At 43.1% G+C, this 18,186-nt stretch overlaps 1 protein-coding gene across 20 annotated transcripts in view; it reads right to left on the bottom strand.

Moving 5' to 3' along the window:
• Positions 1-18,186, bottom strand: part of CTNND2 (catenin delta 2) — a 3,553,726-nt gene that overhangs the window by 2,252,944 nt on the left and 1,282,596 nt on the right. For all 20 annotated transcript variants that reach the window (XM_069613767.1, XM_069613768.1, XM_069613765.1 and 17 more), the window contains one exon: positions 9,872-9,984. In XM_069613767.1, the coding sequence (XP_069469868.1) occupies positions 9,872-9,984 (113 nt within the window). The remainder of the gene's footprint in view (positions 1-9,871; positions 9,985-18,186) is intronic.

Genomic DNA, 18,186 nt, shown 5'->3' on the forward strand with positions numbered 1-18,186 from the left:
GATATTTAGAAACACTACCCGCTTTCCCAACACAAACACTGTCTTACACCACAGAAGACAATGGACTAACACCAGAGCTGTTTACGTGACATGTCCCAACACAAGGGTCAGGCAGAATCAGGCAATTGCTGATAACTGCACACACCTGATAGCCCTTTCCTTCCCCAGAGGGATAGAAGGCACGAGAGCCCACTTTGAGCAAGGCCGAACATACGAGGAAGCAGCTATTCTGGGACAGTAGTTCAAACGGAGGAGAAAGGCGGAGGAAACTGAAAGGATGACAAGGATGGACGTGCCCTTGCCCTTTTCAACCCAGACCCAGAAAGCCTTGGATAAAAGAATCATAAGACCAGGAATCGCAGCTGGTGATTGGTGTGGCAGATGTCAACGGTACACACAGCCCTCCCGCACTGAGAGCCAGGGCGGGGAAAAGAGCGTGCTGCTGTGGTACCTTCCTTGACTCCAGCAGAAGAAAAGCCAATGAGTTCAGCACACCCGTTGAGTCGGAGGGAACTGATAGTAGACCGGACTGTGTTAAGCTCAAGGTTTCAGTGTGGGGTAAAATATAGCCGCTGAATGACAGAGATAAAGAGGCCAGAGTGATTGTGCAATCCTATTGAAGTTTAAAGCCAGCACAGAAATGGTGATGTAAGAGATGAGTCCTATTGAACAAAAACAGACCTAAATCTCAAAAGGAAAGAAAGTGGGCTTAAATCTCAAAAGTGCAAAGATATGTACAATGCATTTCAGCAAGGAAAAGAAAGGCATGCACTGACAATGCTGTTTTATAAAATACATGGAAAGCTACACTTTACTGAAAGAGACAGATATTAGTGTGTACATTATCTTCAATGTAATACCAGATTGTGATCCTGAAATCTCCAGTGAAACAAAGCTTCTTGCTTTTATAAGAAATAAAAGAACTCCCTTTTTCCTCATCCTAAATGCTAGTACGCGGAGAGAAGTACCTACTTGGGATTAAGGTGAACATGGTTTTGTCATATAACTACCCTATACATATGGACAATCCAGCAGTCATACTGTCTTTTGCAACTGTGCAATTAAAGAGGTACATTACACATGGATTGAAGGCTCAGGTACCTTATAAAATGTCATATAAATGCATTGTGTGTGAGTTAAAAGCCATTTCATGCAGATTTCTACATGCAGCCGGTTATTTCTTCTGAAATTAAACTTTAGCCTCAAAGACCTTTCCACTGCTGGTCCTGGCGAGGGAGGTCTGGTTGTCAACAATCAATCAGGTCCATTGCCTAAAAATATAAAGACATACACTGCTTTTGATGGAAACTATGGTGGATATAGATAAAGCCCTGCCTGTCTTTTCAGCAGAAGTGACCTTAAGGTCACAACTCCCATCCATTGTGCATTAAAGCGGCAGCAAGGGCCATTACAATGTCCCCCCTTCCCCTATGCCCTTCCCAAATTGCTTAGTTAACATGGGCTGCTTTTCTTGACAGGATGTCTTAGGTCGAGCCTTGTTCTCGAGAAGTGGGGCATCCCTGGTTGATGGAGGACAAGCATTCTGAGAAGAACAATGTACAGGTATGCATTTTGGCATACTCAAAGAAGCGCAATAGAAAAAAGGTAAAGAGCAAGGGAGTTTAGTTAATAGAAAAATACATTTTATTGCATAAAAAGGGCAGCATAGATGCCACAACGCTCATTCCAGACTTGTATTAAAGGTGACAGTAACCCCCTTTGAACCATCAAATTGTTGTGTGATAAACATTAACAGTAATTATTAAGGAAAACCTGATTTGGGGCTTCCCTTGATTCAGAGAGATTTGAAAGTTAGTGTGAGGGTGAAGGACAACATTAACATGGGAAATATGCAGTGGTATATTTTACACTGATACAGCTCCAGAGTAAACGAAGAAAAACTGTATATCTCCATAGGAAGGGTATGTCGACTTCAGATTAGCCTTATCTGATTGGCCTTAAAATGTAGTTCTTAAAAATATATACATACATGTAAAGATTTGAAAAATTAGGGTACTTGCCATGTTGATAGATTTTCAGTTTGGGATGACAAAGCTTTCCCCTCCCAGAACTTTCCTAGCTCACACCCATCATCTCCTTGTCCTATTATCACACAGGTGGGAGGTCTCGCCTGTAAGTAAAACTATCCCAAAGCCATAGATTGTGTAGGCCCTGCATTGTTTCTCAAGTATTGGTCTAGTTATTTCCCCATAGCAAAATATCCTGTTTGTCTGTGTAGATCCGTAGCATATTTAATAAAAGTAAATCAATTAATTCCTGTAGAGAAATCATGGGATGTGCTTTGTTAGCATTCAAAACTAACAAGCTCCTCCCAGTGTGTTTTGAGCTGGTATAGACATAACTATTTGATTGAATATTTGTAAGAAAACCCCTGATTTCGGTACAGAAGGGAAGGTTCTGAATCCAAAAGAATGAATCCCCAAAACCCTGTTTCCAAGAGGGTGTGCAGGGTGCAAAACGAAATTCCCAATTGATCCCCTGCATTGTAGAACAGAAGTGTGAAGCCTTTTATTTCCTTTGCATGTGTTGTGTAAAAAACGAAATTGCCCCTTGGTTCCCATTGTGCTCTCACCCAAACCCCTATGCAGTGCCTGTTCTTTTTAGGTGTGGTAAAACAAATTTCCCATTGTATTTCTTTCCCTCATATTGCATCTGTGGTAATAAGTGAAAAACGATGTATCCCTTTGAATCCCTTTTCCAAAGAGTGGATTTCTATCAGAACCCAAAACGATGTTCCCATTGTGTTCCCACTCTCTGACACTGGCCTTCAATTCAGAGGGGTCAAGTGTAATTGATGTTTGGAGGGTGGCGGTTGCTGGGAGAAAAATCACTGTGTGTCTTGAATTGTTCTTTTTCTGTACTGGTGTGTGATTTCAAAAGAAAGCTGCGGGAAATTGTGACTGCATATCTCAGTATTAGCTCTGTGCTGGTGCCATTACGGAAGTCAACTTTGTTCTTGTGTTGCCACAGCATTGGTGGCTGATGTTAGCCTGTTCGTCAAATTTGGTTTAAATAAATTAATAAATCTATATTCTTACTACACACCGGCCTGGTTCATAGCCCATTGTGACACTGGGTATTCATTGGGGTTGGATGCGAGACGCGTTGGAGGCCTTACCAAATTGAACCTGAATCAAAATCATAGCGATTTGTTGTGCGCCACCTTGATAGCGGGGAAAGGAACTCCCTGAGTTGAGTGTGACTGCCTAATAAACTGCACGAAGTGGCAACATTTGTGTAAAAAAAGGAAGATAATAGACAAAGGTCTTTTTGTGAACAAACGAGGCATCTGGGTTACAGTGGTCCGGCGCCATGTGGGCGCTCATTCGAAAGACTAACGAATGCCCTGCTTCTGAACAAGGAGGATATGTTGAATTGAGAAAACTGCAAGTACCGAGAAGCCCTTGATGAGGCTGGCGTGAGATGTCAAAGTGGTCATACAAGGGTCAAGTCAAACCCCTTGTACATTTGAATATGTTTGACACGTTGTGAATTGAAAAGCTAAGTGAACTGCATTGCGGGGACAAACCTGAACCCGACTGCGGGATGTCCACAGTGTGATGTTGGTCTGAGCCCGATTGAGGGAGGCTGAAATTGTGAAAGGGATCGGAGCCCGGCTGAGGGGGATCCTCGGGTGAAGAGTAATTGCCCAGACGTGAAGATTTATAGAAGGAACCTTTTGTTTGTTGTTTATGATACATCAGGCCCTCTGAAGCAAGAGACTTTTCGTGAAAAAGACTTGGGCGCAGAAGGCCCTAATATATTGAAAGGAACTGTAGGCTTGTGTTGGAGAAGCCCAGGAGTAGGCTGTGCTCAAGAGTGCAGCCTTGTCCCATGCTTTGATCTTGGGGAAGGGGGCCCTGTCCATACCCTCCTGACTTATCATTTTGTGACACTTCTTTCTTTTCTTGTGAACATTATCCCACACTCTTCTGCAGCATAGTGGTAAGGATTAGCAATAGTTTATTTTAGTATAGGACTTTATTTGACTAAACTCCACTAGGACTGTATTATTATTTGATGGTTGAGCTTGCTCCCATCTTAGATTAAGGTTTAGATTAGGCGTTTATCTCACCCATTTTTACAGTTTAATAAAAACCCTTGAACTGTGATCACTTGTGTCTGTCTTACTTTGATACCATGTTTTCCGACAGAATCCTCTGCCTGAAAAAAAATGTCGGTTCTTCCTCAAATGAAAACTCACATCTGGAAAAACCTTTATGACTTGCTTTATCAGGAAAGCTACTCTGAACTATGAGTAAAGCCAAGTTTCAAGTAGAGCACTTTATGCTTGCCCAACCCTGAAGCAAGAAAGAATTCAATTGGCCTGGCAGCTCGGCGAGAAAGGTTGTTGCTACCGAAATTAGTATGAAACATACAGGTCAGAGGTTTGACTACAGACAGGGTTGGATCAGACCTTCATCCTTTTGAGGGCAGTAAACTGAGCAACTATTATATATGGAGTAACATCGTTATTTACAGTGCCAAGAAAAAGCAAGAACTGAGGCACAAAGAGGAATGTAAAAAAAGTTGTTACTTGAAAATATGCGTTTGTAAGAAAGTTAAAGGTTATTTACAAGTAGACCACTGTACAAGTAATGCAGATGCTGCACGTGCACGTACATATGTCCCTCTATAAGGCGTAGTACACCATTGCACTATTATCCTCAAACTCACACACAACTATTTTCTGCCACACAAATGAAGAAATTCAGTGGTAAGAAGATATCATGCAACTCAGTTAACCATATACTGCTGAAATCTGTATTCAACCTTCAGGTAAAAGATTCACATTCTTTTAGAGTGACTCAGCCTTTCATCCTGTCGAACGTGATTAATTGAATTCCAGGTTGGGCAATAGTAACTTCTATTAATTACAACAACCCAAAACAGCAAATACTGCAATAGAAATGACTACATTAAGACATGTTATAGTGTTAATGTTGTAGAAAACAGTTCAAGGGAAATAAGGTTACTGACAATGACAGATCAGACTCACCCAATGGGTGCTCATCACGCATACACCCTTAAATCTGCAAGTGGAAATGTGTTGCTTGCACTGACAAAGCCAATTCAATTCAGCAACCAGCATTAAAACTGATATCAAACTTTTTTCAGCAAAACAGATTAAATTATTTGCATACAAAAAGATCCAAATAATAGTTACAATCCTGTCATCAATAACACCTGTGCCAAAATGGGGACCTCTAATGTCACAAATACCAGTAATTTCACAAAAGTCATACACAGACTTATATGTAATGAAATGCTAATGTTTAGATGCTACTGCAACCTTACATTTCCTTCATGAATGCATTGGCACTGACATCACTCCTAATGTCCCATATCAAATCTCAACATTATGATTAGTAGAAGCACCATATAAGCAATTACAACGGATATCCTGAATACATGTTGCTGTTACATACAAAATAGGACATGTTATCACTGGTCACATCAGTTGTGTCCATGCAGGCAGCAATCAATTATGTAATTTCCCTCCACCAATGACTTTACATGCAGACTGCCTTACATCAAACATATCTCCTATGATGCGATCATTCCCAAATGGAAACAACAAGTACGTATCTCACTGATAAAGCATTACATCTTTATAGCTTAGCTGGTTTTTCATTGATATACCTCACACTCAATTTAACCCAAAAAGTATATGGCAAGACTTAAGGTTATCTACCTAAATATTGATAGAGCTCGTGTCTTAATAGGTTTATGACTATTCTATTCTAGTCTTGATCCCAATGTGTTCGATATGTTAACTTTATAAATGAATAAACTAAATAAATTATAATGTAACATTGAGTGCTCGATTCCGAGGTGCATGTTTAAATTGGAAAAGTGTACTTCCATGAGGAATGAACACTTTCCTTAAAAGCACCATATTTTGTTAAAGTGATAATGTGGCAGCCAGGCATCAAAGCCACGACTTTCACGTGTGCCTGATTTACTGCTTGTCAACAGACTTAGCAACCACGAGGAATGCAGGGCAGACTCTGCCAGGGCAGTCCTCTTTCAAAATCACTGCTTTCGCACGTCTAAAAAGGGAGATAAAATACAGCACCGGTGAGGGGATGTTAAACTACACCACACACGTTTCCCCTTTATAAAATAGCATTCCATAGTCTGCTGCCCACTTTTCGAGTTTAATGATTGCTCAAAAATACTCTTGAATTGGAAAAGTTGCAGTCTTTTAAGAAATGTTCGCAGTGCCACTGGTACACACGTTTCTATGGAAAGGATAGATTTAAGCAGCTTTTGCTGATGGAAAGCACAATCTCACCTGCAATTCTTCCCACCCACCTTAGGATGCCGGTGCTGGGAACTAGAGGGGAGAATGTCTACTTTGTTCACTACTTTTAAAACCAGATTAGAATTGGCCCTTAGACATAAGTCCCCACTATTCAGAATAATACCAGTGGAACGCAATTGTCTTCATGGAGTGACAGGATTTATACAGAATTGTGCATGTTCGTTGCATTGTAAAATCCCGAAAGTGATTTAGAGGGACAGAAACACAATAACGAACCCACAAGATGTATACAGCTCAGAGTAACACACCGCGAACCATCTTTAGGCGCCAACAGAACACATTCTTGATGGGAAGGTAAGGTTCCATTGGCACCTTAATGAAGGTATTTGATGACATATTGGACTTGATCTGCTTTTTGTCAAAAGAGTGTCATTGTGACAACAGTAATCCTCATATTAGCAAATTCCTATTGTCAACGATGATTGTAACCTTCATTTTTAAGAACATTTTCTTTCTGTGAATATATACATACTCAGAGTACAGTTGGTTATAGTGTACCTGCAGCTATGGTTAAGTCGGACTGCCGGTAGAAAGATCCGTTTTTGAGCAGGACATCTGCCACTACAGAAAGCGGGTGATGAGGTTGGCCCATGGCCTAAGACCATGCCACAGTGATCTCTGGCTATGGCTGAAGGACAAGCCATCGCCCATTAGAGGTGGAATAGATGTGGGACTAGGGCATGGCTGAGGCCATGACCAGTGAGCAATGGACCAGTGAGCATTGTTGCCACATTGTATGGCCCAAGCAAAATGAACATTGGCCATGGCCAGTGCCCACTGTGGGTAGCTTGCTGGGGCCTGCCCCATGGCCAAAAGCCATGACCGAGGTAAAGAAACCACTGGCCGGTTGCCATGACTAGTGCCTACTATGGGTGGGTTTGGAGGACCCAGGGTATGGCATAAAACGCCATTACTGTCACAAGGTGATCAAAGTGAATGGCTGCAGGACATGACCAGTGCCCATTGTGGGTGGTTTAGGGCAGGCTTGGGCATTAACGAAGGCCATAACCTGACAAAAGTGACCAAAGGCCATGCCCATTAAAGGAGGATGTGGGGCCCAGGACATGGACAAAGACCAAGCCCTTGGAAAAGTGACTATTTTCCATGTTCACAGACCATGCCCAATGCCTACTATGGGTAGATTCAGGATAACCATTATTACTTAATTTGATGCCCCATCAAAGGTGCACGCTTGACTTGGCCAGTTCTAACCAAGGTGCGTTTTGGTCATGGCTGAAAGCTATGCCACTAGAGGTGGCGTGATGGTTCCCAGGCTATGCCCCAGACAAAGTTATAGTTGATGGAAGAATTGGAGACAGGTGGTGTCCAGGCAGAGCTGATGGCAACACTGGAGTCAATTATATAATCATGGAGCTGTCAGCATGGCTAGAGACAGGAGGAGTCCAAGAGGAAAGACCCCGGGAAAACCTCAAGCATGATCAGGGATGAAGACAGACTATCACTAAACAACAGGAGAGATTGACAAGGGACAGGGAACTGACAAGTCAGAGATATCAAAAGCAGCAAGAGGAAAGAACAAAGAAGTCTACATTAATGAATTAATATTTTATAACACGCTTATTAGCAGAGACCAGTTTCTAAGCCCTGGACCAGGATTCAAACCTGTGTTGCTCTGTATTGTCTTGTTTCCAAGTCAAACGCTCTATCACCCGGGCTCAACACATAAGAGACAACAGCTGGCAAAACAGAAGCACACAACAGGGTCCACAAGAATATCTTTTGCATTATGAAATCCCCACTCTATCCTTCTATTATATTATGTTACTAGCGATGAAGAAGAAGTACCAGCATTTTGGTTTAGAGAGTACCTGTCATGTAGAATTGGAACTGACTACCAACAGCCATCTTGAAATGGGCACCACCCTCCAATGGCATTAGAAACCACAGGCTGAACCCTTTGAATGTCAGTGTTTTCTATGTGGTCTATGCTGAGCTCTGCTTCACTTCCCTTGGCCTGCTTAGGACGGAATGTCCAAAGAGGAATGGGGGAAGTTGCAGCCGCTGCCACAAAAGGTCTCGTCGCAACCTTTTACAGAGCAACCTGGAAGGAGTCCTTACAATTCGTCAAGCTGCTGCTGAAATGATCAGAAGAATGGGAAAGTTTGACCATGAAAACTCAGAGTTTATGAAAAGGCCCTGCTGGTTTTCATCCAGACCTCATTCTAAATCCAGAGACGAGAAGTGCAGAAATCCACTAGTCCTTGAAACAGTCTAGGCAAATCAGGTGCTCCGAAAACCATTTGTAGTAGGAGCTGTGGGTATCCAGAACTCAAGCAGCCATGCCCTTAAGAACTATAGAAACATTGCTAATCTGCAGCCGCGGGAAGCATGATTGGATCAGCAGATTCAAGAGCACACCCATCCATTTAGGATCTTGAATTATCACTCAAGATGTGGCTGCACTATTAACAGTTAAAACTATAATGAAAATACAATGATTAATTATTGATAAGTCACAAGGTTAATCCTTGTCCCTTGAGTACTTCAACAAATTTATATAGAATTCCCTGTTTCTGCAATAACAGTTTTGCAATCATGACTAACCCTTCAAATTACCAAAAAGATGACATCCAATGTAATCACCGCCATTTTAATAATCAGCGATTTAACTATGATGACGGGTAAATCAGAACCTAGACAATCAGCTGCATTGTTAGGTTAGCAATGCAGTTCCCCCCCTCCCCCCCGCCCCACACACACACACTTGCTTAATCATCTCTACACCTGTAAGGAAGTAAAAATAAAGACAAAAATAACATGGCGCACAATTAGCTATTCACTGTGAACACAGAGATCCCCAGACAGTGACAACGCAACAATCAGAAAAAAAAGGTACATGCCAACCGCCGATCTACATTAAGAGACATGTTTTCAAAACGAATTATAAAGACATATCTTTTCATTTTCAAGCTAACTATATGAGGGGTAACCTTTATTGTGGTCAAGTAATGCTTTTGTTAGGCCTCCTGTGATGTATTACATTGTCAGCAGAGCCCCTGAATGGTAGTGTTCGCCAATCATATCGCGGTGTGTCTAAACACCTGTGGCCTGTTTCATCAGGCGGTAAATACCACTAACCCACGCAACAATGTATCGTTTGTGTTTTGGGTTTTATCACAAACCACACAGCACAAGTCGCCAACTATGGCAGTTGAAATGCGCAACCAATAGGCGACATGACGCATTGTTGCATCTCTCCGCACATAGTGCCTCGCTTTGAACAACCTGCATGGTGAGCAATGCCAGGATGCAACAGAATTAGGCACACTGGAATCTACACCGCACGTGTCTTTGTGCCACTTTTACATTTCCACTCCATTAGGTAAATCATGATAAATATTTGCAAATATTGGCTTGCAAGTTATTGGGTACAGCAACTTCAACAAATGAATGCGCTTTACTCGAGTAGAAGAGTACATCGGTGCCAATAACAACGTGTGCAGATGACAGAATGCGTCATCGTCTGAAGTATCCAGCGAGTGATAAACGAGCAGTGCCTACCTAACGCTGCTCATGCTGCCAGCCTCCGATCCAAGCTTGCATCGCTCCAGCTGGCTGGCCACGATCTGGCGCTCTGCCTCCAGTTCCCGGGTCAACCGTTCAAACTGCAGCTCCTGAAATACAGACACAGACAGGTTTACCCCAGGAGCAAGGTTAAGAGGGAATCGCCACGAGTGGCAGCGGCGAGCCAAAGCAGAAGGGCTTTACTTAAAGCCACACAATGTAGAATTGATGCCAGGGTTCGACTGACAGCATGTATGCTAAAGGAATGCAAGCACACGTTCACCAAGGAGCCAAAACTAAAGCGGGGCATGTGATATATCTGTGTTGCAAGCATCCTAATGTTCTAGCCAAATGAATTATTATAGCACCGATCAGAAGTGTCCACATCTCCAATCTTATGATATTTTAATGCATCCAAGGACAATGTTGAATTTATTTGTACACAATTGCATACATCACTGTAATGCATAAATCGTCCTACTTCCATTCTCCGCCCTTTGCAACTTATCCAGAACAGGACTGCAAGACTTGTCCTTGGAATAAAGCCCTAAGATCGTATGTCTCCATTCCTGAAATCTCTCTATTGGCTAACAGTGGCTGCAAGAATTAAATTCAAAACCCTCTGTATTGTCCACAAGGCTGTCTGGGGCCTGGGTCCAAAATACCTTCAGATTTCCCTCCGTAAATACCTTCCCTCCTGAGCCCTTCGCTCCTCTACCTCCAACTCCCTCAGGGTCAGTTGTTTCTCTAAGAAATGAGCTGGGGGTAGATCTCTTTCTTCGGCCGGGGCCCCCCTCTGGAACAGCCTACCTGCCACTCTGAAACCTGAGAATCAGCTCTGGTTCCGGAAGCTCCTCAAGACCATCCTCTTTGCTTCTGCCTTCGCTCCTCCTCTCGCCTGCTGACCTGCTCTGCTCTTGGTATCGTACATCTGACTTACACTCTGACTCTCTGACCCAGGCACCTGCTCACCCTGCCACCTACCCGCACTGCCTCCTGGCAATCCCTTGAACGAGGGGTCTGTATCTGTAACCATTCAGTGCCCCCTTTGTCTCTGCACTTATCAGACACAAACCTGTCTGTCGCCTCTTACTTAGCACTTGCCATTTTTGCTGGCTGCACTACTTTTTTTTGTTGCTTCTACTATTTATTCATTAATCTGTATTCTCTGCTCAGCACTTTCCACTTTTCCCCCCTCCCTTGCACTTTCCCCTTCCCTTCTCCCATTCACTTGCACGTTCTCAATGTCACTGGGCCTAGTAAGATCATTGTTTGTACTCCCTTGTTCCCCTCCCTTGCCTCGTGGCGCTCTGAAACACTTGGTGCGATAGAAATAAAATATCAATATCAATGGACATCAAGTCAAAACGAACTCCCATATGAATATGGCTGCTTACACTTCCAACACAAGATCACCAAAGGGTAAGCTCATCCATGCAGTTTATGAGGAGTTTGAGTTTTTTGTGTTTGTTCTGTAATTAGGGTAACTTGGTTTGTCATTTCTGAGCCATATGTTAATCGTTGTGAACAGTGCGTGCCTATGTTAAAAGAGCATGTAGGGAGCTAGAAGGTGAATAGGGAAAAAGCTTCAGAGTGGAGTAGGGTAGAAAAGTGAAACATAAGAGGCAGGAGTTGGGGCAAGGCATGTGACAAGGCAGCAAGAGTGGGCCAACACCATGGTGGAGTGTCTGGGGCTTGGGAAGGAAACTAGGAGGAGGGTGTGTTAAGGTGGGGGAAGGCAAGGTGGCTGGAATGAGCCATGCCCAATATGGAGGGGAAGGTCTGGGAGAGAAAGGCTAGACACTGTGTGTAAGGAGACAAGGATGGGATCCACTGTTTGGGCAACTCAGAGTGAGATCTTTGTGGCGCAGTTGGGGCCTGAGTGCAATGCCATGTTCACCCATTGTTATGTTTTGTCTATTGGGAGATTCAATGCGGCTGCACAGGGCATATATTGAGGAGCATACCAGGCCACTCGGTTAGGAACAGAAAGGCAATCTGGTCATGGGACTGCTTGGGCCTCGGTGAGTTTATCAAAATCTTTCTTTGAGGGCTGTACACGGGTAATAGAGCTCGATGGATGGGGACAATGCGGTACAGCTGGGGATATCTACTAGATATCGTAAGGGAAGTATTTTTGTCTGGACGGTTGTATTTTTCGGGGGTTGCAATGAGAGGCAGAGTTCAGGTTGCTTTGATGGAAGAGTGAGGATAGACGCAGGTCTGAGGGTGTAGGGTGAAAATACAGCCCCAGGGTGACAGAGATTGAGAGGCCATGCAAGGCCCTATTATCAGAATGAAGCTGAGTGATGTTGATACCCATGGAAAGATGAAGGCCACTTCAAAACTTTGAGAAGGAACAAAAATAGTGTCAAAATGGAAAGGCACTCAGCTGAAGGAGAGTGAGCCTCAGAACTGCCATATTGTCAACTGTGTCCAATGGATTCCAAAAAGACATGTGGTACTGCAGATGCTGTCTTCGTGTAAACTGGGAAAAGGCACATTTTGACAGATTCAAAACTGCAGCAGTATACATGGGAAAATATACATTGAAATGCTATCCATTCGAAAAAGACAAATAAGGAATTGTGGCTTACATCTAAAAAGTGAAGGCAAGTGACATATTTTGAAGAAAGACACTTACTTTACACAAATAAACTGACATTTAAATTGAAAGGCCGAATTGTTGGAGAAGTAAACAATACTTTCCTTTGTGAACTGTGGCATATGGGTGAATAATACCAAAAGTGAACTTATGTTCTTTAAATATTGTATTGCAGTTATAAACAGTAGGACCCGATGCAACACAAAATGTCATGTTGAACACAAACATGCTATTCTGTTAGAAATATGTATGTAGCTTGTTTTCCCCACAGAACTGAAAGATCGGTGCCTTTGAAACTTTAACCTCATGACCTTTGGGCTGGGGCTGGTTTTCAGTTTAAAATACAAAGACATATAAAGAATTAGATCAGAATTGTGGAGACTGTAGATAAGCCGGCCAAAGAAGGCACCTTTAAGGTCAGGCATTCCCATTAACTGTACATTAGCTCCGAACAGAGACCTTTGAAGACACTTAATGGCAGGGTGGACTAACATGAGCCTGGCAGATGTCTGTGACCGGGGAGAAATGAAACTCAGTAGGGCTTGATGGAAATATGAAACTACAGCCTCCCATATATATGCATTGCTATTGATCAACACTGGACTCCTTTTTCCTTAATAACAGGAGAACCGTGCGTCACAGTGAGCTCATCCAGGAATCCTATTAAAGATCACAGAATGGCTGTCAGTTCTATGCATCTCTTAATATTCTGTGATGAATAGAATTATGAGTTAGGAAGGAAACTGTGATCCTGACCTTCTCATAATTGAGAGGAATTTGAAAGTTTATGAACTGGTAGAATGCGAAATTAATGGTTGAATAGCGAAGTGGCATATTTTTCATATTTTGGCTCAGGAGTAAATCGTGAAAAACCATAAGTGAAATTAGTATTTCCCGATTCGCCATCAAATGTAGAATTTAAAAATATATTTGTTTATGCAATTATCTGAAAAGAGAAGATCGTTTACATATTGTGAGATTTTTAAGAAAAAACAGAATGTAAAAACCTGCCATTTTGAAATAATGCATCTCCTCCCCCATTATCCATAATACAGACTTCTAGACTCCTCACCCAATCTGCTGGCAGTAGGCAGATTAGTGGGAAGGGAAAAAGAGAGATGTCCAATCCGTAGCGTGGGAATATTCATAATAGGTAAGTGACATCAATGCTATATAATATCAGTTTTCAATGTAAAAGGGGACAGAGAGACAGAAGGAAAAATAGAGAGTAGAGCAGACTGACAACAACAGAGGAGAGAGAAGGAAGGCTGTGAATAGAGACCAGAGGTGTGAGCTGCCTACCTATTCCTGAAACAGGGTCTGACATCTAAGAACAGATATCTACCATGTAAGTAGATATATCACAAAGCTATCAATTGTGTGGGGAGCTACCTGCCTTATTCCCTTTTGATTAGTTGGTGGGGGGGGCAACACTGGGAAGATCCTGACCATATATATATATATATATATATATATAAGATAACTCAATGAATTCATCATAGAAAAACACTATAGCCATTGAAATTTAATGGTGAACTACCTGCCTTCATCCTGTCCATTTAACTGTGGGTAGGGGGTGTGGGGGGTTTACTGTGTAGACCCTTAGCACATTTTAATTAAGAAAATATGAAGAACTGGCTCATCGCCAGCGACACTCCCCACTAGCCTCTTCAGCCCTCCTCTGATTCCACCGCTCATTGTGTACATATAGTAAAAAAAAGAAGATAGGTGAGGCGCGCACTCCCGGCCCTGATCAAATAAACCTGTTGCAAAAAGTAAGTAGCTGGGTCACATCCCAAAATGGACAAATATTCACAGGGTTAGATCCCTTCTGCTGCAAATCAGGTACTCAGTATTAACAGGGTTAGATCCCTCGGCTGCAGTTCCGTGGTCTGCCATTGTTCTCCTCCTAGCGCTTTCTTATCTCAAATAATCATCAGGGAGGCTGTTAAGCAGGTGTGTCTTGTTAGACTCAAAGGATTCTGGTAGCTGTAGTGAAAAACTTTTTTTCTGTTCAGGTGACCAGCAACCGACACCTCTCCAAAGCACAAGTCCTTCCCAAATTTGGGGGAGGGGAGAGAACCATCTATATGATTCTCCAAAGTGGATCTAACCCTGTTAATACTGAGTACCTGATTTGCAGCAGAAGGGATCTAACCCTGTGAATATTTGTCCATTTTGGGATGTCACCCAGTATTATTTTTTTTTTGCAACAGGTTTAATTGACCAGGACCGGGAGTGCGCGCCTCACCCACCTTCTTTTTTGTACATTGTGTACATATGTTATATAATATATTTTCTGTATTATTATGCATTGCTTCTGTTATTACTGGTGTCTGTAACTATGAAACTGCATTTTCTTGTAATGCGGCCAGATACCTAAGGGTGAGGCACACACTATAAATAAATAAACAAACAATTAAAGTTAATTCAATTAATTCCCATACAGAAAATATCACAGGATGAGTTTTGTTAGAATTCAAAACTAACAAATTTCATACCCAGTGTGTTATAGCCATAATAGTCAAAGTATGTGGGTGACTCTACCTGTCTGAAACCCCTGACTTCCTTATAGAAGTAGGGTGCCGATAATCCCAAAATAAGTAACCTTAAAAGTCTGCTGTTCAAGCGAATGTAGAGTCTGCAAAACGAAATTTCCCATTTAGTCACTTGTATCCCATATCAGAATCCCAAACCCTTGCAGTGTATTCAAAGAACTGCAAGACTTGTCCCTGGTCTCTAGCCCAGCGATCGTATCTTTCCAGCCCTGAAATCTATTTATTGGCTCCAAGTGTCAGCAAGGATCAAGTTCAAGACCTTCTGCATTGTCCAAAAGGCTTTCTGGGGCTTGGGACCACACTACCTCCAACTCTCTCTTCCTAACCATCTCCCTTATCGAGCTCTGCGCTCATCCACCTTCAACTCTCTGAGGGTCAGTCGCTTTTCCAAGCACAGAGTTGGCAGCAGATCTCTTTCTACAGCTGGGGCCTCCCTCTGGAACAGCGTCCCTGCCTCTCTCAAGCTTGAGCAGAACCACCTCTAGTTCCAGAAGCAACTCAAGACCTTCCTCTTCGCTTCCGCTTTCTCTCTTCCTCTCCCCTGCTGATGACCCGTCTACTCCATGCACTTGTCACCTAGCCACCCTCTGAACTTGGGCCCACGTGCCTGCCTGTCCAGTTGCACGTTGCACTGCCTCTTGGCTTTCCCAGCACGTGTGGTCTGTATCTGTAACTCTACAGTCACTTCTCTCTGCACTTTTGAGCTACCCGTTGGCTACACTTTCTGATTACTTGAACTGAGCCATTACCTGCACTTCTCCACCCCCCCCCCCACCGTGGCACTTCTCCCCTTGCCCTTCCCCTTCCCCGCACTTGTGCGATCTGAATGACAAGGCCTAGTAACATTGTTGTTTTGTCCTCCCTCTGTTTCCCCCTCCTTGTCTTGTCGCGCCTAGAAACACTTGTGTACAAGTGCGTTATTAATGCCATATTATATCATATCATAAATAAAAAGCCAAAACGAGTTTCCCAAACTTTGCCTTTCAAATAAAAAGGCCAAAATGATGTTCCCACTGAGTTCCTTTCCCAAACATTGCCTTTCAAATAAAAAGCCAAAGTGATTGTCCTACTGTAGTCCCACTCCCTGTAACTTGCCTTCAAATTAAGGGGTCATATATAACTGATGCCTGGGGGTGGGGGTTACTGGGAAATAAGACAACTGTGATAACCCAAGCAATCATGGGGGGTTGTTTAACATTTCCTACTTGTTAATGTGCAAATAAATCCTATGTGTGTTTTGATTTAAAGTCTTCCAATACAATCTGTGTTTGTTGTAGTAACTGAAAGTCTATTAAGAAATACATGTAAGTAAATGTATACCAATAATTTGTATTTGTAATTATTGTGTTGTGTCACAGAGTTGGTGGCTGGTGTTCTGGTGCTTTGTTTCTGATTAATTTAAGACATTTAAATAAATATACACTGTTATTTCTATACACCAGCTTGAGGTGTTAAGCTTATTGGTGATACAGAGGGTATCTACTGAATGGTGTTATACAGATTGGAGGCCTAACCAAATTTGAATCTACTGAGCACTTTGTTGTGCGACACCTTGATCGGGGCGGAAAGGAACTCCCTGCGTTGACAGTGACCACCCTATAAACCATGACAAGGGCATGTGGGGTCCATGTCCTGAGGACATTGGAAACATTCTGTACTTGCACGACAACTTTGTCTTTGTTGATGGCCCTAGTCTGCAGTCTAGGTGGCTACGCCTGTGGCTGGAACAGTTGCAGCAGTGCCGGCTGTTGCATGCTGTAGCTAGTTTCCTCCTATCCTATCCTCTTTATCTCGCTTCCAGGAGTGTGGAAGTTTCGCCATGAAGTGCCGTGGATTCTCCTTTTAGCCATCATGCTCATTTTGCCCTTAGTGTAAGGCAGGGAGCACAGAAAACAAAGCAGAGGCACAAGTCAGATGAATACAGTTTTAGATTAACAAGGCTCTATATACTTCATTTGCCAATTCCCATTTGTTATCAGCATTACCAAGGGGCCACAGGCAGTGAGTAATTGAGGAGGCTTGCTCCCATGGCATACACTATCACCTCAGTCCTTTTACCAACCATCACTTTACAACAGGCTCCCACAGAGTTTGCCCTTAATGTCTGGTGAACCTAAGCACTCATCACAAACAAGGTGCAACACTGTACACATGCATACATGTTGTGGATACTTTCCACTTGTAAAACAGAAGGACATTGTCCCTGCACAAAAGTCACATAATGCCTATGTAGAGAGTTGCTGAAACATTCTCATGTGCTATGTGCCTCTCCAGCTCCAGTGGTAATGCTACATTTGGGAGATGGGGGTGGGCGTTGTTCCGTCACTACCTTCTGGCCATGGGTGGGGAAGGGCCTTTCACCCATTTATGTTTTTACCCTACTAAATTAAGGGCACTGGTGGGCCAAAGGCCAGGTGTGTGTAGAGTCTTGGGGGGAGGCGTTGATGGCAGGCATGAAGGAACTGAAGATGTTGGGGATGCAGAGGACAGTGGGGAGGGATTAGGGATTGCATTCCATGTGCATGAATGTTGGAGGAGTGTTGAGATAATAGAAGAGAGTTCTGGGAGACCCTAGAGAGTCCAGGGATAGTGGGGTTGGGGTGAGGAATTCAAGGAGGCATTGGCTGTTGGGGTTTTGAAGTAAAGCTAATTAAGGGATAGGGAAATGAGTGGGCCCAGTGCAATGAAGGGGTGGGGCAGAACTGGCCATCGGGTCATATCGGGAGGTCTCGCCCCACTGCTCTTTTGCCCATTCTGATTTACAGAGGGCCACTTCCTCTGCCAGATAGGTTCATCTTGTCACTGTTCCTAGATTTCTTACCCTTGGGGGGCTACTATGTTTAGTGTCCTTGGCATTGTAGCAAAGGTGGCTTCATGCTTCTGAGCTTTGATGCTTTTTCGTTTGAGTGGTTGTGATTCTGTCCTTCTCCCCCAATTGGGGAGGGTGGTAGGGGAGGCTGATGGAACCAAAAGAGCAGTGTGGAAAATTGGGACAGAATTACATATCAGAGTAGGAAGAGATGCATCAAGATGCACTTGGACAGCTCTTTACGGACAAAACAGGTAACTGGCCTCCTCACTGACATGAAGACCAATTCACCTTGCTACAACAGAGCAGATAGGTCCTGGACGTGGGGCTAATCATTTAC

The sequence above is a fragment of the Ambystoma mexicanum genome, chromosome 5p, assembly GCF_040938575.1.
Source record: "Ambystoma mexicanum isolate Mex_15411 chromosome 5p, UKY_AmexF1_1, whole genome shotgun sequence".
In the NCBI taxonomy this organism is placed as follows: Eukaryota; Metazoa; Chordata; class Amphibia; order Caudata; family Ambystomatidae; genus Ambystoma; species Ambystoma mexicanum.